We start from the raw sequence: 26,202 nt of genomic DNA, 5'->3' as shown, positions 1-26,202 counted from the left end.
TGCTTATGTGAATGGACCAGGGCCACTTCCAATCAATAATTCAACACATATTTCTAATAAGTTATATTTTAGTTTATTAAGAATCAAATCTGAGTACCGCATGCACTTTGTGCCTTTCGCTGCATTTCTCTCCTCCTTTGGACTCTATTTCCGTTTCCGCTTACACAAACACACTGACACACACACACATACATAGATAATTACATTCTACTACGTTTAAGGGGTAAATCCTAAGGTCTATGTCTACTTCTTAGTTTTAGCACTACCACTGTTGCTGTGGCTCCCGCTCATATTGCACAATGCTTCCGGATCCGCCTCCTTGTTGCTGCTGCCGTTGCTCTGTTCGCCATCGTTGGCCACTTCCGGTTCCTTAAGAGCCATTTTCTGGAAATCGCAGTCGATGATCCTCTTGCGCTTGCGTAGCGGTCGACTACACTCGGCGGCCGCCTCTTTGGTTTGAATGAGTGTCCGTTTGGTCTGCAGCCGCGTAATCTTCAGCTTGGGCAGCTTCTGGTTGTCCGCTTCGGGATCGGATTGCGTAGATTCCCTGACGATGCAGTGCGTCTGTTGCGGTGAAGGAGATGATTCCTGTGAAATAGATGGCGAACCCGCGTTGGTGTCCCCATCTGGATTTGTCTTTGGTATGGATTCCTTTTCATCCTCTTCCTGATCGTTGTCCAGCTCCTGGCGAGACTCACTTTGTTGCTCCACATCTGACTTCTCCTCCTCCAGTTCACTTCTGCTTTTGCTGCAGTCCAGCGGCTGTGGTTGCTCCTGCTCTTCTGGGTTTTCCCCTCTGCTCGGAGCAGCCCGCTGCTCATCGAAACGCTTCCTCTCCTCGGGAGTTAGGTGTGCCTTGTAAAAGTCTATCACTGGCAGAGGAACGGGTATGGGTATGGGCAGGGGGATGATGATCGGATAGGGCACCATCACGGTCACTGGCGGCACAGCACCCAACAGAGACCCCAGCTCGGGCATTTGTGGCGGGAGCGGTGGCCCAAAGGGCAGACCAAATCCACGGGGCATCATGCCATGCGGAGGTGGATGCATAAAGTGATGCGGAGGCGGCGGTGGACGCCCCGCAAACGGATGTCCCATGGGCACACCATTCGAGGGCGTGGCGAAGTAGCTGGCCGGGATGGCAGTTGGTCCCCGTGGAAGAGCTTGTGGTGGGGGCACCTGAGGAGCCTGCTGCGGTTGTGGTGACTCCTGCATGCTGGGCATGGGTGAGAGCGGAGGCAGTGGTACGCTGGATCCACCAAAGTCAGCAGTTAGAGTGGGAGGTGCCTGATGTTGCTGCGGTGCCTGTTGCTGTTGCTGCTGTTGGTGTTGGTGTTGCTGCTGCTGTTTCTGGAGCAGACTGGCCACAGTTTCCGAGCCCGAGGAAGAGGAGATACCTCGGCGCTTGCGGCGACCCAACTTTCCAGCCAAATGCCGCTGGACAGGCGGTGGCGGAGGAGGAGGAACTCCAGCGGGTCCCGGACTCTTCTGGGCCAGCAACTTGGAGACGGGTGCCACTGAGATCAGAGGTTTGCTGGGATGATGACTAGACGGCGAGTCCGGACAGCGGCTGGTAGCCGAAGCAGGTGGCGGACCCGGAGACACCGAGAGCGTGGAGGCAGGCGAAGCAGAGCGACTCCTGCAGTTGCGAAGCCACAGATCCGGGGTTATCAGCCCAGCCTCGCTGCCCGCATCCATGGCCTGATCCCGCAGGTGCGGATGCATGTCCAGGTGGGCCTGGGTCTCGTGGCAGAAGATCTGCATCTTGTACTGGTTGAGGCACTTCTCCGAGCAGAACTGTAGCTGGGAGGCGCCGTCCTGAAAGTCCACGTAGCTCACCGCGTGGCGGACATGCTTGCACCAGTCGCAGGTCTTGGCCTTCTTGAAGGATGCCCTCCGGCTCTGGGCGAAGCAGGACTCGGAGCAGTAGCGCGGTCCGTCGCAACTGGTCAGGTAATCCGGCGCATTCTCCGCAATCGGTCGGTGGCACCAGCAGCAATTGCTGAAGTCTGTTGAAGATGCAACATAAATACCTTTATAACGAAGTTATATGGAAGTACTAGGTAATGATTATCTTAATATATTATTTAAAATTTTAGTTTATTAGGAAATATTTTCTTAAGATATTATTTAAAATTTTAGTTTATTAGCGAATATTTTCTTTACTGGAAAATGCATATGACTAGCCTGCAAAAAAATAATTAATCGAATCAAACAAACCACATTTCGGAAGCAAAAATGTTCTATTAAATCGAAAATGGATTCCTGCCGAACTGCAAATTTGATTTCCGCAAGCATCCGTACAAACTGAGCTCCAAATATCCTATTCCTAATATGGACCGCTTCTTCCTGCTCGGCACTAGCCAAAATGTGTAAACCATATTTGGGTCTTAATGAATCTGTTATTCGATAACGCAGCATCGGCAAACTCCGGACTGAGTTGATGAAAAGTTAGCACAGTTTCCAGCCTGTCTGAGCTCCAAATGCAGGCGGGGATTGGAGAGGGACTGCAACGGTCCGGGGCAGAGCAGGCGAAGTTATCGAGTTCCCTTCAAAAAACAAAACGCACAGGCGGATGATGAGGGAGGGTCCTTGGGTCGGTTACGAAATTTTTGTGATTTTGACTTTTGCTGTCAATTTTTGCTTGTGCCCGGGTGGAATTATTCATTGGGAATAAAATACCCTGCAGGCTATGTTATGAAGTATACTTAAAGTCGATTTACTTAGTGCATTGTTTGATACGCACTATAATTTCTTATACAAAAAAATTGAAAATAGTTCTACAGGCAAAAGAAATCTTTAAATTTAAGATCATTTATTTTTTATGCTAGCTAAAGTACTGTGTATAGATAAACGGAATTGGCGTGTTGATAAAACCTATTACTTAAAACAAACGTGGTGCTTTTGTACATTCCACCTCCTTGGCATACATACGCACCTATTTTCTCCTCCGTGTGCGCAGCTCCCGCTGGTTTCCCGATGGATTGCGGACTCTTGGAGTCCTCCTCCCGTGAGCTTCGCGTATCGTGGTCCGATGGCGTGGTGGTGGTGCTGCTGCAGTTCAGCAGTCCGCCCTTCCGGCCACTCACACTCCCACTGCCTCCTCCGCCGACTCCGCCGTTGTTCTTGTTGCTGCTGCCATTGTTGTTGTTGTTGTTGTGGTAGGCCGCTGCCAGGGAACTGCGGCCACTGCGCAGCAGACTGGCCCGCTTTCGCTCCAGACTCGGATGTGGATCCATCTGGTGCAGCTGGTGGCTCTGCTGATTGGCCACCGCTGCGGCGGCGGCACTTTGGAGCAGGCGCGACGTCTTGGCGGTCAGGTCGAGACGATCCACGTCCACACCCTCGAATCCATACCAGCCGAGCAGTTCGTTCATGGTGTTGTGCGCGAATTCCTGGAAGGGACAGACCGAAACAGAAACAGAAAGATGAGTGCTGGAAAAAGGGAATTGCTGACACGGGTTCCTTGGATACCACTTACATGGCCTTTGGGTAACCCGATATTCAGGGAGATCGCATCAGTAGTGCACTCCGAAAACTGTGTGGACATATATGCATATTCAATTGAATGATAAATATTCTCTGTACTTTTCTTCAACTTATAATTTCATAATACATTTTAGTCATTTTCGAATGCATTTAGAATAACTCAATTTTTTGTAGTGCATTGCTATTAAAGGGCAGGTGAAACTTCATTTAAAGAGTCAGGCAGGTGAAACATGGTGGTCGACTACTGGACTTAAGGGGAAGAGTGACCAAAAGCGCAATCCACCTTGACCAAAGCAAACTTTCACTAATTATTGATTCCCTTTGCCCGTTGACCTCTGAACCCAATGTCCAATTATGTGCGTTGTTATCTAACCGTATCACAGCGTTTCCCCCGAGGCTGGAAAGTTGCAGTGTAATCGATAACCCTGAGGAATCATCCACGCATCAAGCACCTCACACACACTCCGGACTCTCCACAAACATATCAGTGCACAAACGGGCGGCAGAGAGCTTCATTACGGCCAGAGGGCCGGACTAGTTGCCTTTTGGGTGGCCGGAGTGGGTGGCATTTGCAAACTCGGAGGTACATGGGCATCCCCACACTCTTCACTCTCCACCCTCCAACTCAACCACCCCCTCCCGCGCTCACTGTTTTGATTATTCCTGCCTCGATATTGATATCCAATACCTTTGGACATTCTCTGTCGCTTTGCGTGTGCCTCCTGCCTCATTGCCTTAAATTTAAGCCGAAAATGCAGGCTCAGTCTGAAGTCCAAGATGCAGAAAACATTTGCGGCTTTTGAAGCTGTTATTTTTTTTTATTTTTTTATTTTTGACTGGCTCCTGCATTCCCATTTCCATTCGAATCCCAAACCCAATCCCAATCCCAAGGGAGATGCATGTGTGTATCATTCTGGGCCTGCCAGTGCTGCACATAAAAATTTCACACAAGGCTGTGAGAGGTGCACTAACTGGGGATCGGGTTTCATTGAAATTCTCGTACTCGACGTGGTTTCCACCGAACAAAGTCCTTTGGAAAGGGCGGTGTTTAAAGGGCTATCCAAATATATGGAGGAAATATGGTTCTCCACAAGCTAAAATCAGATGAGAGTAGGAAAACTTAAAGTTGTCTTCCGAACTTTTGGTTCTGATGTCATCGATTCTTAGCTGTTGCTGCTGATGTTGACATATATTATTATAAATATTATAAGTATTATTTTGGGTCTCATTGACCCAATCGACTAAATTTGCTCCACACTGCTTTGCGTTTTTGCTCTGTAACCCTTGGGTTTATTTTTCGGGTAGCTGCTTCTGCGGAATGCCAAATTGCTCATACGCCATGTGGCCGCAAGTGGTGTCCAATGCCGAGTTTCAGGGGAAATTGGTCCGCGCAAAAGAGCCACAACCACAATTGGCCAATGCTGGCCAGATGATTCATCGCCTCCATTGCATCTATCACAAGCTCCAGACAAACTGGATATCCCCGGCGTCATGCGATACTCTTCAAATTAAGCGTTGCTGCCAACTTGCTGACAAATGCAAGTCGTCTAATAAGTTGCCGTCTCCCTTGGACCCCCTCCAGCCCTGTCTTTCGCACCGCAGCACCCCGTCTCTTTCGCGGCGAAACACCTTTTCCTTTCGCACTCCATGAACAGCGCTCACACGCTCGCTTGGCTATTTTTCCAGCAATTCGCGTATCGGTGACAATCGCATTCGCATTCGTATTCGCATTCAGGTTTTACGCTGTCCGCCGCTGCGAAAAGCGAAAAGAGTATCAAGAATTCGCACGATAAAATCTCCGGAGCCGGCTGCCCGAGCCGAGCATATCAATTACACGCCTCAGGTGCGACCTCGTCCAGGTGGGATGGGATCGGATGGGATGGGATGGAGTCGGAGGGGATGGGATGGCGGATGGGAGATGGGGGGCTATGGCGACGCACGCTCGGCTCAAGTTCAGCATCTTGCAGTAAGCGTAACCGGAGGAACGGAGATACATTCGACTCCACTCCCTCCGTCTCTCTCATTGTCGCATGCGCCGTCTCTTTCGGCAGCTCGGTTTTTAGTATCATTTGTCTGTTAATTTATGTTCGGTTTTTAATTTCTGATTTGTGCGTTCGTTCAGTTTTTCAGCTCTTTGCTGCCTGACAGTGGCTCAACGGGTTCGAGGGGGTGGACAGGGGGAGGCGGGTAAGTCGTCGGTGCATACACTGAACCAAATTGGCACCCTGCTTAGTGGTGTTTTACATTGTAAACATGTATTAACCTATCACATTTCGTGATCTTCATTTCCTTTTGTAACTTTTATGGTTAGCTTATATTTGATTTATCATATTTTAAACCCCTTTTCTCTCAGTGCCGTTTCCGCCAGCGACATTAAAACTCTCGCCCATGCCTGAAACTCTACACCGAAATGCGAATAAAAATCAATTAATTAAAAACTGAAATTTTATGCCGTCTGTTGTTCTGGATGGAGTTGGAATCTGATTCGCTCTGCCCGCCCAGAAATACTTGTGTATGATCATGATCCGTATGTATTAAGCAAGATACAAACACACACGTCTACCTTTACATTTCCAATCGAATTTCCTTCTCCCCCAATCCCAATCCCATTCCTATCCCCAATTCCTATTCCAATCCCAATCCCGCGCAGCAATCAGATCTGTTTGGATTTTTGGCTCGCTTTCCATTTGAATTTTTTCGTAATTATTGCTCAAGAATCCAGTGGATACATTTGCAACACTCGTTCTGTTTCTGACGCTTCAAGTTTGTTGTGTTTTCCTTCATTTTGCAAAATCTCAACTTACAAAAACATATCATATTTTCGTTTTTATTATGAATCGTAATGAACCAACCGGCTTTACGGGTGAGAAGCGGGAACTGGGTACTCCAATCCGCTAGTCAAGTTCTTTGTCTGGCATTGAGTGCACTGGGAGAAAATAGTACTTGGTCTAGGAAAATATAAAAACTCTAAGATTTCATACGTATTACAAAACAGAGCAGTTTTATTTATAGTTGTACTAAATAATCACAATAAGATCTTGCAAGAGATCTTAATTAACCTACTGGTAATGGATAAAAAGTATTCAATGCATAAATATGCATAATATCCATTGTCCATATATGTATCTCCAAACATGTGCCATCCTCCATGAACTGAAGAGGAGTACAGCCAACTATCAGTCCTAATGGATTTCGGTTTCCTGACCTACATCCAGGCCCATCCGAAGACGTTCCAGGGGCCTATCCCGCTGCAGTGGAGCCGCCTGTTATGCGAGTGGCTCGCATTAAAACACGTCTTGGGTTACCGGCGAGGAAACCTAATAGAATAATGTAAAGTACCCGGCGCGGCAATGCTCGCAGTGCCAGAGCAACGAGACCCAGACTGACTGGCTCACTGGAGGATGGGGGATGAGGTATGAGGGGATGGTGGGTTGTTGGGCAGGAGGAGCGGAGGAGCGGCTGGAGCGGTACTGGCAACCCAATACGCTTATAATAACTCACCCTGAACCCAGTAAACTGAACTGAGACTAAGGCGAACTAAAACCGAGCTGCAGTAGAACTGGTGTCCGGACCGAATCCGAATCCGAATCCAATCCCAATCCCCTCGAACACCACCCCGAAAAAGCATATACTTGCACTAGCACGTAAGTGTATATACGGTCGGTCGGCCAGAGGAAATAACACCCAATGGCAACAAATTCTAGAATTACGCTAGTTTTCTCAGACACACGTTTGTACATACATGGGATTGGGTTTGGGTTTGGGATTGGGTTTGGGATTGGGTGTTTGCGGGGCGAGGCGAGCACAAAGTCGGTCGGTTTTGAGTTTGCTGTAATCGAATATCGATAGCTCAGGATTGAATGACGCGCGTCCTTCTTTTGAATTCTTACATGACATACTTGGCCTTTGCCAAGTTGTTTGTTGCTCTTGCTCTGCGAATTTTCATTTCCCACCGCCCTGCCCCTTCGGCATCGAAATATTCCATTTCATTTTAATGTACACCAGATATGGGTGGCTCACTGCTCACTGACGGATATATACTCGTATATACATACATATATGATATGATATATGTGAACTCAAGGCACCGCATAGAGGGGGTTACGAAATCGGAAACCATGGGGTTTGATATTAATGTGTGCGGTAGGTCACATAGACCACTCTTCTAAAAATATGTAGATAAACAATTAAATTAACCAGATATCAGTGCCCGGCTGAACAATCGAGTGGGTTTCCATTATATTTAAATGTCAATGAATCAATCGACAAAAATTAAAGAGTAAAGTACGATGCAACTGACTTTTGTGGCTTTTTAGCAGATAGATACATTATCCGAAAATCAGGCAATTGGACAGCTTTTTCTGGTTATCTTGGGGCGTGTCATAAAAGTTTAATTTGATTTGCATTCATGGCGATTCAATTTCATTTGGCCAAATAAGAACTAAGAATTAAATAGTTAGAAAACTTGATAGCTGCCCTGCGAGCAGCGATCTCTTCACCTGCTGCAATTCTACCACCTGGCGATGTCAAGGGCTTTGGGCCACCCACTCATCCACCCGTCATCCACCCGTCATCCACTCCGTCATCCACTTCGTCATCCAGCCATCCACATTGCCTCTTGGCCACTCGGGTTCGCTTTCGTAGTGCTGGGCCATCAGCAGTGGCTCGAATTAATTTAACGCTATTTTAATTCGAGCTGCTGTTGCGTGGCGGAGGGGGGGGGGGGGCGTGTTGCATGTGGCAGGCAGCACAGGGTGCCTCACGTTACCAGTGCACTACAGTGTGAACCCCGAAACGCCCACCTCCGATGGGAGAGCACCTTTGAGCTCTGGTTCCTGGTGTTTTGTGTAGAATTTATCATATTCTATTTTGTTTGTAACTCAATCTGCGGCGCTGTTATTAAAGTTCTGCTGCTGCGGCAACATTTGAGCCCAGTTGCCATCGGCGCCCCAAGCCGCCTCCACTCCTCCACACTGCCTCCGATCCGCCCGTGCTCTTGAGTGGCCGCCTGTCATTGTGTCATCGTCATAGTCATCTGGATCTGGCTCCCGCCGTCTCACCCCGCTCCACATCCTCCACACCCGGTGTTGTGGGTGTAACCCAATCCCTGCTGCCGGAACCCTGGGTTATGTGCATAGAATGTGGCTCGGAGTCTGCCAACACTCAACTCGGAGGCGATTTGTAGGCGATGAATATTATGTGTGCAACAGAGGCGACAATGCATTTAATCACAAATTATGGAACATGAATATGCACAGAAAACAATAAAATGAATAATTTAATGCAGCTGCTAATGAGGTAAAAAACAATCCATAGCAAATCCCAGTGTAAAGTGTGCGAAAGAAGTTCCCAAATTTAATTTTAATTTAATGGTGTGCTATTTAAGTTGTTAATTGTAATGTAAAAAATATTTGCCTAAGGCCTCCACCATGTTTACCATGCTTGCCGCTCATTTCGCCCAAAAAGAGTTATTGATTTCAGTCATCAATGGCCCCCTCGCACCTTCCCCACTTTGTCACTCTTCGTACTTCGCAGGATAATGCCTAGTGTGTAGCAAAGACATCCTTTTCTGCAGATACGTACATACATATATAGTGCCCAGCCTCAGCTTTGGCTTGACATCGGTCGCAAAGCGGAAACCTTGAAGGATATCGCCTTTCCATTGTCCTATCAAGTTGCACCCATGAAGCGCGCTCATATTCCTCCCCTCCGCCCTTATCCTGTATACCTCCTCCTTCCCCTTACCTTTACCCTTCCCCTCCCGCCACATAACCATCATCTCAACCGATATATTGTTGTTGCTTAATTACGTTGTGTGCTTTTGCCTTTGGGCCATTAAATATAAAAATTTGTCCTGGCTGCTGTCTTTGCAGCAAATGCAGCTTGTAATTATGGCCAGGAGCTGGCGGAGAGGCCAAAATACTGAAAGCGATACCCCAACTGGGTGAGGTAAGCGAAAACAAAAGGTATGAATTACAATATTTTTAATTGATATTTTCAGTTAGCAAAATGTTGCACACTCAAAGCAGGTTGGGCGTCATTGAGAGCCCGATTGAAGGCAAATTTCAGCCGAGCACGAACAGAGATGATTGAGTTATGTACGAAATGGTATCAAAAACATCACAGAATTTATCTTAAATGAGGGTATATACATGAAATGAGTATATCGGATTTTAAGAGATATTTCTTATAGCACATTACACGTCTGTAGTAAGGTAGTAATACTCATAGATTGATAATGCGTGCTCTGATAAATTTAAAGAAGTAACAAACTTTTATACTATCTTATAATTGATATAATTAAGTCAGCAAGCAGCTTAAGCTCAAGCTCACAATTCCATTATAAATATCATCATACAGGCATGAGTAGCCGCATAGATATCCGTGTAAAGCCCACGTTTACCTAGAAAAACAGTCGCCGAGCTCAGTTCCCAGCGGATACCCAGTTCCCAAGCCCCTCGGCAGCCCATTCATTATAATAATTTTGGCTTGGCTTTGTTTTTGTATTCGTTGTTGTTGTTGCTGTTGTTGCTGTTGTTGTTGTTTCCCCTCTTTATGCCCGACAATAAGTATCATTGCGCCCAACTGCAAGTCAGGGGGTATGATTTCAATTCGCCGATCGGGTTACACGTGCTGCAAAAAGTTGCGCTGCGACTCTCTGTCCCTGTCTGTGGCATTAAATTAATTTCGCTCATTTGGTGGATGGAGCAGAGGCAAAAGGGGATTCCGAATCGGAATCGGACCCGCTCACTCGTTAAAATGATTATAAAAACTTATCAATATAAAATTACCGCCAACTCCCGCTCGACTTACGAGCTCGTCCCGTAATCGCGTAATCACAATGGCAATCGGAATCCGAATCTGAATCTGAATCTGAATCCGAGTCTCATCAGCTGCAGCGACCGCCAGCAACTTCTCTTTCAAATTCCGGGCCCGGATTCAGAAACAAAGTTGCATGGAATTTAATGCAGCACTTTTCTGCGGGGGCGGGCATTGCCTTATCATTGCTCTTGCATAAACATTTCCAAATACTCCAACAGCCACTTGAACTGAACTGCACTGAACTGAAAACCGAAACGATTTTTGGTTCTCTGGCCGAGGGATTTGGAGTCCGATTCCTTGATTCCAGCGCTTAGTTGGAAATGTTATTTGGTTGGAATCGCTAGCTGGTAAGTGGAAACTACGAGTATGTGCAACATGCAGTTTTACGAAATATTTCTGTGTTCGTTAAGGATGAAATGGGAATACCTGATCTGCGGCAAGGGTATGTACCCCAAGGTCTACTTTAAAACGAACACTAATTATGCACATTGCTAATGATATATCCAAAATTGAAATGATCCAAAATTATCCCCTGGATACGGGATCCACTTCAAAGCTACTCTAACATAAGATATAGACGCGCCGCTGGCGAGTGGGTGTTATTCACCTTTCCCCATCTAAACATTCAAAAACAAATAATAATAATAATTCTGCGTATATGCAATTCACAGCTATAGAAGAAAAATGTTTTGCCAAGAGAAAGAACGACGTTCTTATTTTTAAATCCAACGCAAACTTTGTCAGCATCCTTGTTATTGAATACTCGGCGAAATAATGCGCAGACAGGGGCAATTAATTAGACAAGTGGGCAAGAAAGTATCTCAAAGTGTTCATTCACATCCACTCACCTTTATCTCATCGCTGGGCAGTTCTTTTTTGATCTGAACGGGAATCGCACTCGAGGATCCCACGTTGGCATCCCGAGAAGTGGACGATGGCGACGTCTTGGCGGACATTTCAGCTGGATGCGGTATATATCTTTTGGGCGAAACTGGAACACAAGAGAGACCAGGGGTCAGAGTGGTGTCAGCAGATACTTTTTAGGTTCTTTTTTCTAATTTTGGTTGAGACGGGGGGCTGTTCGTATTAATAGGGCGCCGAGTCATTGATCTTGCCACTGTAAACAAATGAACTTTGGCTCCATCAATCAATGGATCCAACTGCTCGGCCCCCAAAACAATTAATTACAGCGGTTCATAGTACTTTTTGGGATATTTTCTTGGGCCCTCCGCTTTGCACTCCGATTCGCATCCATTGGATACGCATGCGGCAGAATCGGACTGCGATATATTTATACACCTCGCTCTGCATGTGTGCGTCTGTTTGTGTGTGTGTGTGTGTGTGAGTATCTGTGAGCGAGCGTGTTCGCTTGGCGCGCACTTTGGTGTCTTGTAATTCAATACCCCGTTCGGAACGAAACGTTACCACCTATCGCATGACACAAGACTACAAATTCAAATACAAAATATAAAGGCAACCAAACAAGAACACTGCGGATATATGCATAGTGTGGCCTGTATTTGTTGTTCTTTCGGAGGAAATCAGACAGAAAAAGACGAAAATGTAGTTACACAGAAAAAAATGAATCTCCACAATAATGTGGTTTTAAACGGTGAGATTTCGAAGCCAAATTCTATAGCTTTAATTACATATCAAATTAGCTCAAGAATGTAAACACAAATATATTTATTTTTCTGCTGTGCACTAAAGGAAAACTATTCCGAATCTGAAGGGAGTACTTTTGTGTATATAAAGTTGAGCAATGGTATTTCCGGAAATGTGCCTAACATCGATGTACACCCTAGTTTTAGCTATAGGTCTAAATTCAATCCTTCATCGAGTCCCTTTAAGATCATGAAAAGTGTCCATTGTTCATCTTAAATGCATTTTTGCCTCATTCTGCCAGATATATCTATCCGATTTCATTATTTTTGATTGCCCATTAAAAACATTTCACTCTGGCTGTTCTTTCGCCTTGGATTCATTTTCATCTGTTTTTTTTCGTACTTTTATTTTTCAGATGGCTTTGTTTTGCTTTCGAGAGCTTTTCGAGAACGAAATGCAAGTAAAATAAAAGCGTACAATGTCTCGTATTTTTTAAGCATTATCATTTCTCGAGGTTTTTTGTGTATTGCTACACTTGAGGCACAAATTTTCCAATGCAGCGTTTGGGAAAAACAAATATATATTCCAAAAATAGCCAGATATTTTCAACATTATATTTTTGGCGTGTGTGCTTTACAGCTCTCACTCACAATTGGCCTTTCTGCTTTCGCACGCTCTTTTCAGTTTTCTTGCGATGGATTTTCCGAAGCAAACTTTCCGAACGTCAAGGAAACTCATGCACCGTGTTCATTTTCATTCTTCATTCCGTTTTCACTTTCACACATGCACGGCCCGAGAATTCGTTTCGAATCAACCGTTTTTAATCCGACCAAACCGAATAAACCGATTCGCATTCACAAACTTTTTTCCGAAGCGGTACCGCGCACAACCACGTCCACACGCGTTCGCGTTTCATGAACATTTGAGCCAGCGGTCCGGTGGCATGTGGATTTTACTTGCTTTTGCTGCTTCTCTGCTGCTTCACTGGTGCTTTTGCTGCTTCTCTGCTGCTGCCTCATTGCCTCGGTGTTGTTGCCTTCGTTCCTTCGTCATCGTTGTGGCGCAGCTGTGGGTCTGTTGTGATGACGTAGGGCCCACCCCCAATGAGACCAAAACATCACCAGCACAGAAAGAAAACACACTCCCAATTGCTGGCAGATCTATTGATACCTATAAGTTGTGGATGCTGGGAAAAATGGTTTAAGTTCACTTTTAAAAAGTTTAATGTTATGTTTAACGCTTTTAAGTCAAATATTTAATATTTTGATAATATTTTGATATTAGCACTTTAGAGAGATAATATCAAAATACCTTATTTGAATATGAGATGGTTATTTAAGAAGTTTATTGAGCTTAGTTAATAACAGAGCAATGGCCAATAAAAAAAATTTTAATTATTGTAACAATTTACTTTATTTAAATTTAATACAGAACTCATAACCATAATTTCCTTAACCCGATCTTCCTCTACCCGAAAAATGTGTAATTACTTACGCGTATTTTCTCGCAGTGCAATGACTCAAGAGAGCGGCGCAGACGCTGGCATCTCTGGCAGATGAAAACGAAAACGAAATTGCACTCGGCTGCAGCGCGAGATTCTTTTGCATAATTTCCTATATGTAGGCGCATTGGGCTGTTAAAAATAAATCGCGCCGCTTCACCTGCCTTCGTTTTGTTCTGCCTCGGATATTTATGTTATGTCCAATTTTTGTTTAATTTGCACAAAATACTTGTGCCGGCGGAGACAAACGCACTTCGTCGGAGATCAGAGGAACGGCGATGGCAAATTAATGGGGAGCATCTTAAGTAATGCGAGGAGAAAATGCATTTTGACAGCCAGAAAGGTCGAATGTGGCTCGCCGAGGATAAATAACATCGATATTGATCATCCGATTGGATGATTCCATGCCAAAATGGAACTTACAAAATTTATAATTATATCAAATTCATCAAATATAATTAACATTATTATTTTGCTTTTTCGAATAGAACTTTTATTCTAAAACTTAAAGTAAAAATGTATTTATAAATTTCAATTAGAAGCTACATACTTTGTATTCTGGACTCATAAATATTCTAAGTGTATGAGCGGGCTAGCTTTATGTGGACTACTCCTACAACTAGAATAATGTAATATCTAACCTGGTTGATTCACATTCTCTATAGGGCCCAACTGCTAGCCAGCAGCGTTATTGGTAACTGTACGGCCCTGGGTCTGGAAAACAGTTGGCAATTCTATCGAGGAGCCCGGTACTTGGGGGAAAACTTACCACTATCCGACGCCAAGTACCAACTATCAGGAGATAGTACCAGTCCCTTTGCGAATATGGTACCTGATGGTAAATAGACGTAATGGCCAAAGAAACAATTGAATCGTTTAAGTAGAACATCACAATCAGAGAAGAAACAGAGGCGGAGCAGCTGGCGTGCCAATCAAACAATGCTCAAGTAGATAAATGTGGCATTTAATGCCGAGAATTTCATGTAAATTGAACACGAGCCAGATAAATTTAGTGTTGGATGTCACAAAAACATAATTTTGTTAAGACATTACAACAATTTAGTTTATTTCTGCGACTGACTCATTAGTGGCAGTTGATGAAATGCAATTTTAACATAACTTGCAGTTGACTTTCGCTGCAGATTGTTTCCCTACCCACAAAATAGTATATCACTTTTAAAACAGGTGCATTTTAGTAGAAATCAAATAATTTAGAATGGCGTTATCAATTAGTTTCCAAATATTTAAAAAAAAAATAAGCGAATTTTCATAATAAATCATAAGTTTATTATTCAAGAAGTTACATATTCAATTCAAAGATTATAAATACAGCTTAAATTATAAAAATATTATTTATTTATAAAACTTTACATTTACTTAATGAAACTTTCATATTTCAAATTCGATAGGTTTATAAAAATGCGCTTATTTTTATAAACCTATCGAATTATCGATTGTTCAGTTCAAGCTTTATGAAAATCGACCATCTCTACATTTCCAACATCTGACTATCAGCTGTTCTTGTTATGGTTTTTGCTAGATTGATTGCAAATACTTATTAAAAATGACCGAAAAACTTTGAAACAAAAAGATACACTAATAACAATTTAACTAGAAATTCAGAGAAAAAAATCACATTTAAGCTGAAATGTCAAAGTTACCAAAAGCCTCACTTAGTTTGAAGCAGGTAAGTAGAATTTAAATCGTTATTGGTTACTTTTTAATAGTTTTCCAAAAAGACGAATTAATCAATTTGATAACAATAATTTGGTGAATTAAATACATCCTAGTTTATGCTGCGCCAGGAAGTCCTGAAGCTCTACCGGGAAATATTTCGAACGATCCGTCAGGTGCCCGACAAAAACAGCCAGCTGGAGCTTAAATCCTGGGCACGTCACGACTTCCAGACGAATCGCCATCAAAGTGACGAGGTGGCCATCAAGATGCTCATTCAGCACGGCAGACGAAGCCTCACAGAACTAAGGACCAGCCTCCAACTGAGCGGGGTGAGCGAGGGCAAATAGGATCAATCTTGGAGATAATCTTAGCTTAATTTGATTTTATTTTTGAGCTCGACAACCGTACGAAAATAAATACGAATTAAGACTAAGGACTATGACAAAAAGCTATCGAATCTTTGAGGTGCTACAATTCGCTGTGTTTTTGTGTGTTCGTAAAGGTGAAATAGCAGTCTAGCGTCTTTGGAGGGAGTTGGACTCCCAGGATCCATCTTAGTGTTCCATTTCAGTTCTTAAAGCAGAGGTCGCAAAAAGCTCAGCCAGGCCACCTTAAGCAGGGCCAGTGCAAAGAGAAGTGAGCCCACACTGGTGATTATCAACGAGATGATATCCCTCTTGGCATGCTGATCCACTCTGCCCACCAAGAAGCTGTGTATCACGGTGCTAGTGATGTGGGCACCATCGAAACCGAAGCACGGAATGGCATTGATCAGCGCCAATCCTATACTAAAGACCACGTTGTACTTGAGGAGCAGCAGCCAAGCATCCGGCCAAGCCGCCTTCATAAAGGTGTATCTCGGCACAAAGGCGGATACCTCCACCGTTCGAGTGACGTCCCACGGATGGCCCACATAGATCACCGGCGGAAGTTTTTCTCCTCGAAAATTCGTTCGCTTAAACGTCATTATGGCAGTGATATTCCGTATTAGCGGTCGCAGGCAGAATCCCTCGTTGCAGACTCCGGAGGAGCAGTGCTCGGTCACCTCCTCCAATGTGCGACGCACATTAAGACATACATGCTGCGGCAGCTCCACAGGCACATCTCCATTGGCGTCCTCCACCACCTCGAAGCAACTCACGTTCGGATTTAGTTCATCACAGCACTGTAGCTGGCCATCAATGCTATGATGTGAGATGGCGCTGCTTTCATCGTTAAGCTGCACGAAGTCCGCACTCACACAATAGCCCGGCTTGAGCTTCAGGGAGTTCTGCAGACATGTCACCCAACTCTCCTCGCTATTGACTGGACAGCCGTTTACTTGGGTAATTTGATTGTCCACCTGCAGGCCGCGCTCTTCCCTAAGCGGCGATTTCCTCGTTAGTTCGGTGACCACGACATGTTGGTTGTAGGCGTACAATGGTGACATGGTGATGCCCACTGTTGAGATTAAGAGATAGCATACGCCGGCGAACACAAAATTATGCCAGATTCCGGCGCACAGCACACGTAATTTGCGGAACCAACGAAGACTATTTAAGTGGTCGTGGGAGAGTTCCGTGTAAGCCAACGGCAGGCAGAAGATGAACTGAAATAGTAATATTTACTACATTAGTACACGCATCCAATTGTAAGGTAAGCTATATAATTTGGACCTTTATTCCGAACCCGGTGACAGGCACATCCTCCATTACAGCAGCCAGGGCGTGTCCCATTTCGTGCACGACCAGACAGAGCACAAGGGTGGTGACGTAGTATCCGATCTCCTCAAGCGGCAGGTTAACGCCGGGCAGAAGAATCTCCAGCTGCACGGGGACTCCAACGGGCGTGGATACAGAAGAAGAGCTGTCTTGTTCTCCACTGCTAAAGATAGTGGCAATGAGCAGGATCAGTCCGATTGGGAGCAGCGAAAAGGTAACCAGGACTCCCACATTGAAGCTGGTGATCATTACTCTCCGGGTGCAGCTGTTACCGGCAGATCCCCAGCGGAGGAGGGTCCTGTTAAAGGCACTCGTGTGCCAGTGGAGGCTCATGAAATTGATACTCAGCCCGGTGTTCTTGAGGAAGGCATCGTACGGGTAGTGCATGCAGCTCTAAGGGATTACATTAACTATCTGGAAGTACTCTGGGTGGATATACTACACCTTAAAGAATCGGTCGAAAAAGTAAAGAATGCCATAAAGCGATGCCAGCACTATGAAGAACACCAAGGGATCCATGGCTGGTGCGGTTTCAAGAGGTCATTGGTTGGTTGGGTTATAGGATGGTAATGCGGAATCTTCGGAAGGGAGACCTCCGGTTGCTGGACGCCACTTGCGGATGCTAGTAGTCCCCTTCCGGCCGGGAATCCTTCCCGATCTCGTACTTCTCCGGTTCCGACTCCAAGTACTAGCTATACAGTATAGTCCAGACCACAAATCAGCATTAATCACGTCCGGGAATCTTGTGCGCAAATTAACCTGAGTAAATACTGCGTAAAAATCGAAATACTGAAAGCTAATAGCAATCGATTTAAGAGCTTATCGATGACTGCTTCATTTATCGATAATACCTTATAGCTTATGTGGGCGCGAAAGGTTTGAACATTTTATTCAACGTCAAACAAAGAAAACTTTTGAAACCATACAAGCAAAATACAAATTAAAAGGAGAGATTTGATAAACGAATTCCCTACCAATATATCAAAATTCAAAAAAAATTCCTGCCAATTGACTTAAAACACATCAAACACATGGTAAATCCCAGATGAGCGAACAGGACTTCTCATATAGGAGACTTTTGCCGACGTGCAGGGTGATCGTCTCTATAATGGCCTGTATATCCTGTGTATCGGGCGTGGTAGCCGGCTACCTTTTCATGACCACTTCGTCAGGCGTCTCTGAGGCGGTAAAGATTGTGTGGACCACCGGATCGGCCCTCTATGCATTTTCCTCGCTCCTGTTGATAATTGCAGTTTGGAAAGTAAGCCTCCTGCCCACTCAGTTGGTGGAACATTCTAAAGAATCCTTTGATTTCGCAGTTGATTAAATGGATGGCCTATCCATACATGTGCATGCTGCTCATGGCCATTGCCGTCTACACGATGATCCTGCAGTGGTTATTGAAGAACCTACCGGCTGCGGTTTTTTCATCCGTGGCCATCAGCTTTATTTTCCTTGGAGTGACGTTGAACATGACCAAAAGCCTGGATGACCTACGAATAGCTCCGTAAAGCAGTACAAATTGTACTCGGTTAGTATTGGATTTGTAATTTAAATTTAAAGTGTAATCATATGACACATGTATACGAAATAAAAATTTGAAAAGCAACGGAAACTTTCTTTGATGCATATTGAAAAAGTGAAATTTTAAAATTCAGCTAGACAAAATGTAATAATTTTAATTTTTAATTTTAAAAGTACTTTTTCATTCGGTATTGTTTAACAGTGTTCTGCAACTTATACTACAATTTCAAGATCTATTAAAATACCTATAACGTTTTCGTAGTTAAATTTGTGTATCTTTTAATTGGAAATAAGATTTCCATTCCATTCATCAGCTGTTTCCGCAAATAATAAAAACAGGTAGTTGTGGAGAGGTGGCATTGTAGGCAACAAGCGGGCAAAAGAGCCTAGCAAAACAAAACGGATGAAAGGCAACGGAAGTAAGGACAGAACCTCTTTCTCTGGTTTTTTCTCTCTTCAAACCGAAACTCACCTCCACCAAGCTCACCACTGAGTTGGGTTTTCCATGGACCTCCAGAGGACATGAGTTTCATCAGTTTAGTCGTGAGCTTGAGCAGCAGCAGAACAGTCGCATTCGCCGAAAAGGGCAACAAACGAGGAGTCCTTACGGAAAAAGGCTTTTGCAAAGGGTTTTCCCACACAGAGAAAGTGTTCAGCAGCTTCAGGAGAAGTTAGGGCGTATTTTTAACCGATTTAACTCACTGAAAGCCTCCAATTTGTACGCGCGATTGAGTAAACTGAGAACAAAGGACTTCAGCTGGAATCTCGCCCCATATCGATTTGTTCCAAAAACTGCATATTCGCCAGCGAGCGAGTGAGAGAGTGCGCTTGTGCTGAAAACGGAAACGGAAGGGGGCGACAAGGAAGCGGAAGCGGAAACAGCTGCTGCATAAACAAGAGTAACAAAAGCGATTGTATGTCCCATCAACGCATCATGACGCCAGAGCAGCAAGGATATTGCCCCTAGGAAAACCCATACAAGTTCCTCAAGGAAGCCCCCAAGTGAAAGCGCACGCATATCGCATTCAAATCAGAGGACGAACCATCAAGTCGAACCCGCAAAGGATTCAGTGCCAAAGAAGTCGTCCCGGCAGAAGAAGCAGGAGCAGAAGCAGGAGAGTATCCAAATTGGGCCAACCGGTGAAGGCCCGCGCACGTCAGCTCTTCAGGACTTTAAGGATCCAAAGCAGAGGCAACCCAATGCATTTGGGTGCACAACAACAACGCCCCAAGCAACAACAACAACAGCGCGAGCAACAAGAGAAACATCAAAGGCGTTTCACGTTCAGTAAAGGACGGCAATGTCGTCCCTACAGCGTGACTGGCATTTACAGGTGAGTACAGGTAGTACTACCCAGCATCCCCTTATCCCGACTTCGGGAAGGTCAGGAACCCTCCCCTTTGCATCCTCCTCGCTGCGTTTCCTGCGGAGTGGGCCAATGGCAATCGTATTGAGGTAGCTGGAGTTTGGGTTCCTTTGGTGAGCATGCGCACTTTGCACAAGTGTGCTTTACGAGTACGTAAACATTGCTAGCGACACGAGAATGGGTCAACGTCACAAGTTGCTTTCATCTTAGTCTTAGTCGCTGTCGCAAGGGAACAAGGAAGTAAACAATGCATGCCCCCGACTGCTGATGGAATGCAATTTTGAGGGATACCATTAAGCCATCCTGACCAGCAAGACCAAAAACCCGAGCCTTAACTCATGGTATTGTCCTTTCATGACACCTATCTAATCGCATAGCTGTTGATTATGTTTAGTAAGACAGTAATTAAATACAACGAATTGTATTCCGTAGAATTCTTTATTTGGATGACTTTTCAAAGACGTCAGTGCCGTAAATACAATGTACAAATGGGTATAAGACTAATTTCATTTATATGCTTCTCTTCTCTGCTTATACAAAGTGAACTATAATATTTGATTACTTATTACTCACATATGGAAAACAGCATTCTTACAGCCTAGCATTAGTGTCCTGCTGATTGGGTAAACTAATTGGCCTAGGCCTGTGCAACCAAATAGCTATTATTACAGAGGACTAGCAATTACTGGTGGCTCAACAAGTTGTGTGTCAAGTCATCCCCACCTCCCACTAGATTCCCTCCCCGACTAGATTCCACCCCCGACTGGCCGACTTGAGACCACCCCTTTCACCTTGACCGCTTATCGTTCAGGCCCACACACGAGCGCCAACTCACTTGGCCCGGGGGAAGTTTCTTCCGTTTCATTAGGTCCTGGCAAAGGCCTTGAATTGTTGGGAAATTGAAAACAACCAGCGATTGCAGAGCTGCCTCAGCGAAAGCTTCCTGACAGCTTAAGCCGGATTCCAGCTGACAGCAGAGGGTGGTCTTGGCGTCCAGGATGTCGTATGCCATGCCTGGCCGACTTGGGCCTTTGACATTCGACAAGGTCACCGCTCTGGGATGCTGTGACTCATGCTCTTGAGGGGGAGTTGCCAAATGCCAAATGCCACGAGTTGGCCAACGCTCATTAGTCCTGTCAAATGTGTGACTATTGCATATTGCACTCTTCCAAGATAATTGCATGCTTTCTATTTGCTATTCTACTTGGCTTACTTCTGCCATCAATATGGCTGGCAGTCATCAGCAGCATTTTCACGGAACTTGACACATGCCGTGTTAGATGGACTGGTAAAAAAAAATACCTTTAAAGGGGTGAATATAATATAACAATATGTTCATCCAATTATATTAACTATAAAAATAATTGTGTTATGTATAACACAGCAATTGTTAGCTTATCATTATAGTTACATTTAATAATTACTTGAACCCCTCAAGGATACTTAGATATGATACTTGAGTAAAAAGGAAATAAAAAGGTTGACTAAGGATAGAGCGCGTCACCGGATATACTGTAAATAGGTTTAACCACCGATGGGCACCAATCCTTCTTTTTAATGGGCACACGCATACTTTATATTTGATGCCTAACACTGGATCATATTACGTATACGTACGTCATTGCAAATACCAAGAAATGGGTGTGAGCGGACTAGCTAAGTGCGAAATAAGGAGATATTAGAAAATGAGTTATTACGAACGGTTGGTTATTACGATAAGGTTCCACCAGGTTTCAGGGTGCGGGTTATGGAAACAAATTAGAAAATAGTTGTTCAATATGAGACACATACATATATGATGACTATAACATACACTTTTGAATGTATACATTTATATATTGGAGCTGTTGGTCTAGCAGTGAGCTCAATAATACCTAGGATCAACTTACCGAATTCCGCTTTTGACTGCTTTCCAATCGTGTCCTTTCTACGAGGACTTGGCAAAGTTTTTCGTCCTTCCACTAAGCCTTATCAGCACGAGTATTTCCTGGCTTTAGCTTTCGGTTCGAACATTGCATCGTCCTTGGATTGGAGCAAATACCCCCTCCCCCTTTGAGGACAATCGAACCCCCCTATCAATTTCCGGCAACAAAGACAGAACCTAAAAAAGCTGAAAGGCAACCGCATGGCAAACCAGCCCCACCTCGCTCTTGACCCTGAGTCGTCGGAAAGTGGCAGTTTCGTGGGAGGAAGTGGCAGCGGATCCCGCAGACAAATGGAAAATTCCCAGACGTCATGCCAGCCCGCAAGGCACAGCATGCACCTGCAGCCTGTCATCGATTTAACAAAGTACATATAACAGCATGGGCGACAAGGAATGGTAAATCCGCTCGGTCCGCGGGTAATTACATAGCCCAAAGGAGCGGGAATCGGGCAAATACTGGATGTTAACTCAATTAAACAAAACGTATTGCATACATTAGGGCGCTGCAGCGACGTCGTCTATAAGTCGGCAGATCGCGTGCGCTCCTCGCATTTCGTTTAGCAATGCAAATTGGGCTAAGTTGTTGCTTCCTTGACCCGCCTCCAGTCGATTTGTCAACAGCCTCGGATTTCTGACGGGTTAACCCATTTTTTAGTGGGTAACGCATTCGGCGGAGGCGGAATTTCAGATGCACGCCAATTTGAGGCATTAACTATTGATGTTGAGCGCTTGATAAATACTTTTGCAATAATGGGCTGCTTACTTTATTACATTGTTATTTCATTTTAATTAAAAGAAACCTTCAATGAGTTCACTCAATATCTTATGCATACTTTCATACCTTACCCTAATAGATTAACATTAGATTCAGAATTAGGTGACTTGAAATATTCCCCTGCAAATCAATATATATATTTATATTTTTCGCAGGGTTCCCGGGGATCGGTTTACTGCGCGAGTGAACCGGACCCAACTGGTGGAGTCCAGTACGAGTCGGGAGGGCGCCTTCTCCACACGAATCCGGCTGAGGGCTCCGGCGGAGGGGCGGGCGTGGACGGGTCCGGTGGTGGAGTTGGTATCGAATGCGGCTCCCTGTTCTCGGTGGTATCAGCGCCGCCGGCTCCTCTGCCCGACATCGTTGTGCCCCCCGAGCTGGATGGCAAGCACATGGAGTCCGCCGCCTTCCGCTCCGGATGCTGTTCACCCAACGCCTCGCCCATGCGACGACCCGCCACCCTCAGCCTGGACACGCAATGCTGCCCGAGGACCCTGCACGCCAGCCTGCTGGAGCATCAGATCTCCGAGCTGGAGGAGGACGACAACGAGAACCTGCTGACCGTGTCCAGCATCACGGCGCGTCCGTTGATTGCCAAATCGCACGAGCTTCGCAGCAGCCGGAAGTCGGGTTCGGGCTCCGGATCGGGTTTGAATACGGCCCGGAGCAGGTGCGTCCGCCGGGCCAAGGAGCGGGAACGTGATCGCGTGACCGTCGCCAGGCGGAGCAAGCAGGTGGTCAAGGATCGGGACTCCTCAACGACCACAACGGAGAGTGGTGGTCCCAATGTGGAGCCACCGGACGGCGGTTACGGTTGGTTCATTGTCTTCGGAGCCTTCTCCGTGCAATTCTGGGTGGCCGGGCTGGTCAAGTCGTACGGAGTGCTGTATGTGGAGATTATGGAGACGTTTCCCAGCTCTACGGCTACTGTGGCCTCCTGGATTCCAGCAATCCTGTCGGCTCTCTGTTTGGTCCTGGCGCCCCTGTCGAGTGCTCTTTGCCAGCGATTCTCCTGTCGAACGGTGGTCTTTGTGGGCGGCATCTTCTGCGCCATGGGCATGATACTAAGCTACTTTGCCACCAGTCTGCTGCACCTCCTCCTAACTTTTGGCGTACTCACAGGTGCATAATGTATAATCACTATAAAATTATCCATACCCCATTATTATTGATATTCATTTACTTAAAATGATGGTGATATTAAACTATTTCTTCATCCTCCTCCTTCATCAGGTATTGGTGGTGGCCTCTCGACTACTCCGGGCATAGTGATAGTATCCCAATACTTTGACAAGCACCGTGCGTTGGCCAATGGAATCTGCGTATCGGGCACTGCCGCCGGCAGCTTCATCCTACCTGTGCTTATAAAGCACCTGGCCGAGAACTGTGGCTTCCACGGCACCATTCTGATCCTGGGCGGCTGCATGCTGCACGTGTGCGTTTCCGCCACCCTTTACCGGCCAATCAGTGCATACACGGATCAGGACTCGGGCCAGGGACAGGAGGAGACAGCAAAGCCCCTCAACGAGGACATCAATCCGAGCACCACGGGCATCCTGACCACATCCACATACCTAGACACCTGCGATGTGGGTGCGGGCCACGAGCTGAGTGACAAGTTTATCGAGCATCTGTTCCTGGAGGAGTCCAAAAACCACCTGAACTACTATGCCAGTAAGCAGCCAGGTGGGAATATATTTCGTTAAAAAAAAATTACAAATAATAAATGCCTTTTGGCTCCTTAGCCCAGGACAAGTCGGCGCAGGAGAGCGACGACGAGGTGAAGGATATTATCGGCGAGACCACTTTCATTAAGCCCATGAAGAAAGTGCGGAGTTCCGGATTGCTGCACTCTGTCGAAGATCTCAGCACGGATTCCACTTGGGTCTATCGCAAGCACTCCGGCACGGACTCCAATCGAGGAAGTCGTCGTCGGCGCAATGTCTTTTCCAACGACGAAGTGATCTCCAAGATCCAAGCCCACTTGGAGAAGCCTCTTTCACCGCCGAGTGTGGTTAGTCGTGGTCTCAGCAAGAGCATGGAGATACCCACTCCGGTTAGCAACCTCAGTGATCTTAAGCAGCAACCGGTGGAGCAGGCGGAGCTTGGCATTCTCGACTCCCAGCTGGTGGAGTCCATCATCGATGGCGACTGCCACCTTGCCGCCGATGAGGATGACGACGACGACGAAGAGCAGGGACCACGCACTTGCTGCGAGCGCATAGAGATGTACCTGGACATCAGCCTGCTGCAGGAACCGAGCTTTATCCTGATGTGCCTCTCCGTCACCTTGATGTCCGTCGGCTGTCCCTACATGCTGTACTACCTGCCCGCCCACGTTATTTCAATAGGTACACTCATTGAAGCGCCTAGAGTATATACCTCAGTCGTAAAATTTTCCATTTTATATTTTCACAATAATAATTTTTACAAAATGGATAAACAGATATGAATTTTTAAATTCTTTGATTAGGTTATAACAAGTTGATTAATATGATAAATATGATTACAAATATATTTTTTTTGTTTTTTTTATAGTTTTTTTTATTATATTCTCATAGTTATTCATATCAAATTTCGTTCATCTTTAGGATACAATAAAAGTGAGGCGGGATACCTAGTGGCCATCAGCGCAGTGCTGGATTTGATTGGGCGCCTTGGACTCGGCTGGCTGTGCGACCTGCAGCTATTCGATCGCAAGAAGACCTACACCTTGTGGTGAGTAACAGATATATTTTATTAAATTTTTCGACCCAGTCTAAGGGGATTTTCCTATATCGACAGCATTTTGGGCGCCGGATGTGCCGTGCTCACAATTCCGTTCGCTAAGACCCTGGTTTTAGTGGGTCTATCGGCCGCTGTCTACGGACTGTGCCTGGGTAGCTGGTATGTCCTTATGCCGGTGCTCCTTGCGGACGTCTTTGGAACGGACAGGATCAGTTCGAGCTACGGGCTGGTGAGGATGTTCCAGAGCATCGGGGCCATTTCGGTGCCACCTCTGGCAGGACTGATGCGGGATCTTTCTGGGGACTACGAGATATGCTTCTACTGCATGGGATCCTGCATGGTTCTCGGTACCACACCGCTGATCGTGTGGTCCATTCTGGAGGCCCGCAACCATCGGTTGTTTGTTCAGCGCGAGGAGGGGGACTGCGAGGAAGCCTAGGAATGATTTGGATTCGTTGGTTGCCCCATATGTTAATAGAGTTTTAGTAGCGATCAAATACTAGTTGAGTTCCTGAGTTTCAGAGTTCGAATGCCTCACCGATATTGCTGATTCTACCAGTTACTATTAATACTATCCGTTCGTTTTCATCCGTATCTAATCAAATCCAATCCATGCCCACTCGCACCCAATCGCTTGTTATCCTTCCGTTGAGCAACAGCAAAAGGATGTGTGAGATGATATTCAAACGAAGAAACCAAACAAACAACCAACTAACAACTGAGCACCAAATGTTGCGCAAAAAGAACTGAGTTTAAAAGACATGAACTACAAATACCCGTATATAACTTTATAATATGATAACTACGATCAATGCCCGACTAGATGGTTATATAGGCCGACTTTAGTTGTAGGTTCGCACATCCATATCGGAATGGACTAACGTTGTGCAGGAAAAATCAAGTGGCTTTAGACAGAAAGAAAGCTTGAATTGAGAACATCACATTACATTACCCTAGACTTAAAATAGTTGTTGTGAGACATTTACCCATAAAGACAATTACCAAATAAACACAAAATCAAAAGTTTTATGGGCTACATGGGAATAATCTTGAAATTCGTAAGTTAAGCGTCACTAAAAATAGTGTCTGCA

General features: G+C 45.4%; 5 protein-coding genes across 5 annotated transcripts; 3 read left to right on the top strand and 2 right to left on the bottom strand.

Moving 5' to 3' along the window:
* Positions 1–57: 57 nt before the first annotated feature.
* On the bottom strand, positions 58–12,858 carry LOC6530234 (sine oculis-binding protein homolog). Its single transcript, XM_002091135.4, has 4 exons — positions 12,567–12,858; positions 11,160–11,302; positions 2,939–3,395; positions 58–2,009 (listed from the first exon to the last, which is right to left on the bottom strand). The coding sequence occupies exons 1-4, from the start codon at positions 12,652–12,654 to the stop codon at positions 244–246; spliced, it is 2,454 nt and encodes an 817-aa protein (XP_002091171.2). The 5' UTR covers positions 12,655–12,858; the 3' UTR covers positions 58–243.
* A 2,081-nt stretch (positions 12,859–14,939) lies between these two features.
* LOC6530233 (LYR motif-containing protein 2) lies at positions 14,940–15,542 on the top strand. The gene is made up of 2 exons (XM_002091134.4): positions 14,940–15,104; positions 15,208–15,542. Exons 1-2 carry the CDS (start codon positions 15,066–15,068, stop codon positions 15,439–15,441), a joined length of 273 nt encoding a protein of 90 aa, XP_002091170.1. The 5' UTR covers positions 14,940–15,065; the 3' UTR covers positions 15,442–15,542.
* LOC6530232 (membrane-bound transcription factor site-2 protease) lies at positions 15,439–17,557 on the bottom strand. Its single transcript, XM_002091133.4, has 3 exons — positions 17,239–17,557; positions 16,750–17,187; positions 15,439–16,682 (listed from the first exon to the last, which is right to left on the bottom strand). The coding sequence occupies exons 1-3, from the start codon at positions 17,311–17,313 to the stop codon at positions 15,669–15,671; spliced, it is 1,527 nt and encodes a 508-aa protein (XP_002091169.1). The 5' UTR covers positions 17,314–17,557; the 3' UTR covers positions 15,439–15,668.
* Positions 17,558–17,635: 78 nt separating this feature from the next.
* On the top strand, positions 17,636–18,403 carry LOC6530231. The gene is made up of 2 exons (XM_002091132.4): positions 17,636–18,055; positions 18,114–18,403. The coding sequence occupies exons 1-2, from the start codon at positions 17,840–17,842 to the stop codon at positions 18,303–18,305; spliced, it is 408 nt and encodes a 135-aa protein (XP_002091168.2). The 5' UTR covers positions 17,636–17,839; the 3' UTR covers positions 18,306–18,403.
* Positions 18,404–18,853: 450 nt separating this feature from the next.
* LOC6530230 (monocarboxylate transporter 12) lies at positions 18,854–26,134 on the top strand. Its single transcript, XM_002091131.3, has 6 exons — positions 18,854–19,652; positions 22,540–23,506; positions 23,618–24,070; positions 24,130–24,735; positions 24,976–25,102; positions 25,169–26,134. The coding sequence occupies exons 1-6, from the start codon at positions 19,620–19,622 to the stop codon at positions 25,548–25,550; spliced, it is 2,568 nt and encodes an 855-aa protein (XP_002091167.1). The 5' UTR covers positions 18,854–19,619; the 3' UTR covers positions 25,551–26,134.
* The last annotated feature ends 68 nt before the right edge of the window (positions 26,135–26,202 follow it).

The sequence above is a fragment of the Drosophila yakuba genome, chromosome 2R (genome assembly GCF_016746365.2).
Source record: "Drosophila yakuba strain Tai18E2 chromosome 2R, Prin_Dyak_Tai18E2_2.1, whole genome shotgun sequence".
Classification (NCBI taxonomy): domain Eukaryota; kingdom Metazoa; phylum Arthropoda; class Insecta; order Diptera; family Drosophilidae; genus Drosophila; species Drosophila yakuba.
Note: the sequence above shows the minus strand (reverse complement) of the source record. Positions and strands in the feature narration are given on the sequence as shown.

Bases quoted from the DNA above. Each gene is read 5' to 3' on its own strand.
- LOC6530234 (XM_002091135.4), bottom strand. From the start codon at position 12,654: ATGAGTTTCCTTGACGTTCGGAAAGTTTGCTTCGGAAAATCCATCGCA. The intron at 11,303-12,566 runs GTGAGTGAGAGC...CTTGTGTTCCAG, and splicing joins CGAAAGCAGAAAGGCCAATT to TTTCGCCCAAAAGATATATA. The intron at 3,396-11,159 runs GTGAGTGGATGT...TGTCCCTTCCAG, and splicing joins TGCCCAGCGATGAGATAAAG to GAATTCGCGCACAACACCAT.
- LOC6530233 (XM_002091134.4), top strand. From the start codon at position 15,066: ATGTCAAAGTTACCAAAAGCCTCACTTAGTTTGAAGCAG. The intron at 15,105-15,207 runs GTAAGTAGAATT...AATACATCCTAG, and splicing joins CCTCACTTAGTTTGAAGCAG to TTTATGCTGCGCCAGGAAGT.
- LOC6530232 (XM_002091133.4), bottom strand. From the start codon at position 17,313: ATGGATCCCTTGGTGTTCTTCATAGTGCTGGCATCGCTTTATGGCATT. The intron at 17,188-17,238 runs GTGTAGTATATC...GTAATCCCTTAG, and splicing joins TTTTCGACCGATTCTTTAAG to AGCTGCATGCACTACCCGTA. The intron at 16,683-16,749 runs GTCCAAATTATA...TTACTATTTCAG, and splicing joins TCACCGGGTTCGGAATAAAG to TTCATCTTCTGCCTGCCGTT.
- LOC6530231 (XM_002091132.4), top strand. From the start codon at position 17,840: ATGAGCGAACAGGACTTCTCATATAGGAGACTTTTGCCGACGTGCAGG. The intron at 18,056-18,113 runs GTAAGCCTCCTG...TTGATTTCGCAG, and splicing joins TGATAATTGCAGTTTGGAAA to TTGATTAAATGGATGGCCTA.
- LOC6530230 (XM_002091131.3), top strand. From the start codon at position 19,620: ATGTCGTCCCTACAGCGTGACTGGCATTTACAG. The intron at 23,507-23,617 runs GTGCATAATGTA...CTCCTTCATCAG, and splicing joins AACTTTTGGCGTACTCACAG to GTATTGGTGGTGGCCTCTCG. The intron at 25,103-25,168 runs GTGAGTAACAGA...CTATATCGACAG, and splicing joins AAGAAGACCTACACCTTGTG to CATTTTGGGCGCCGGATGTG.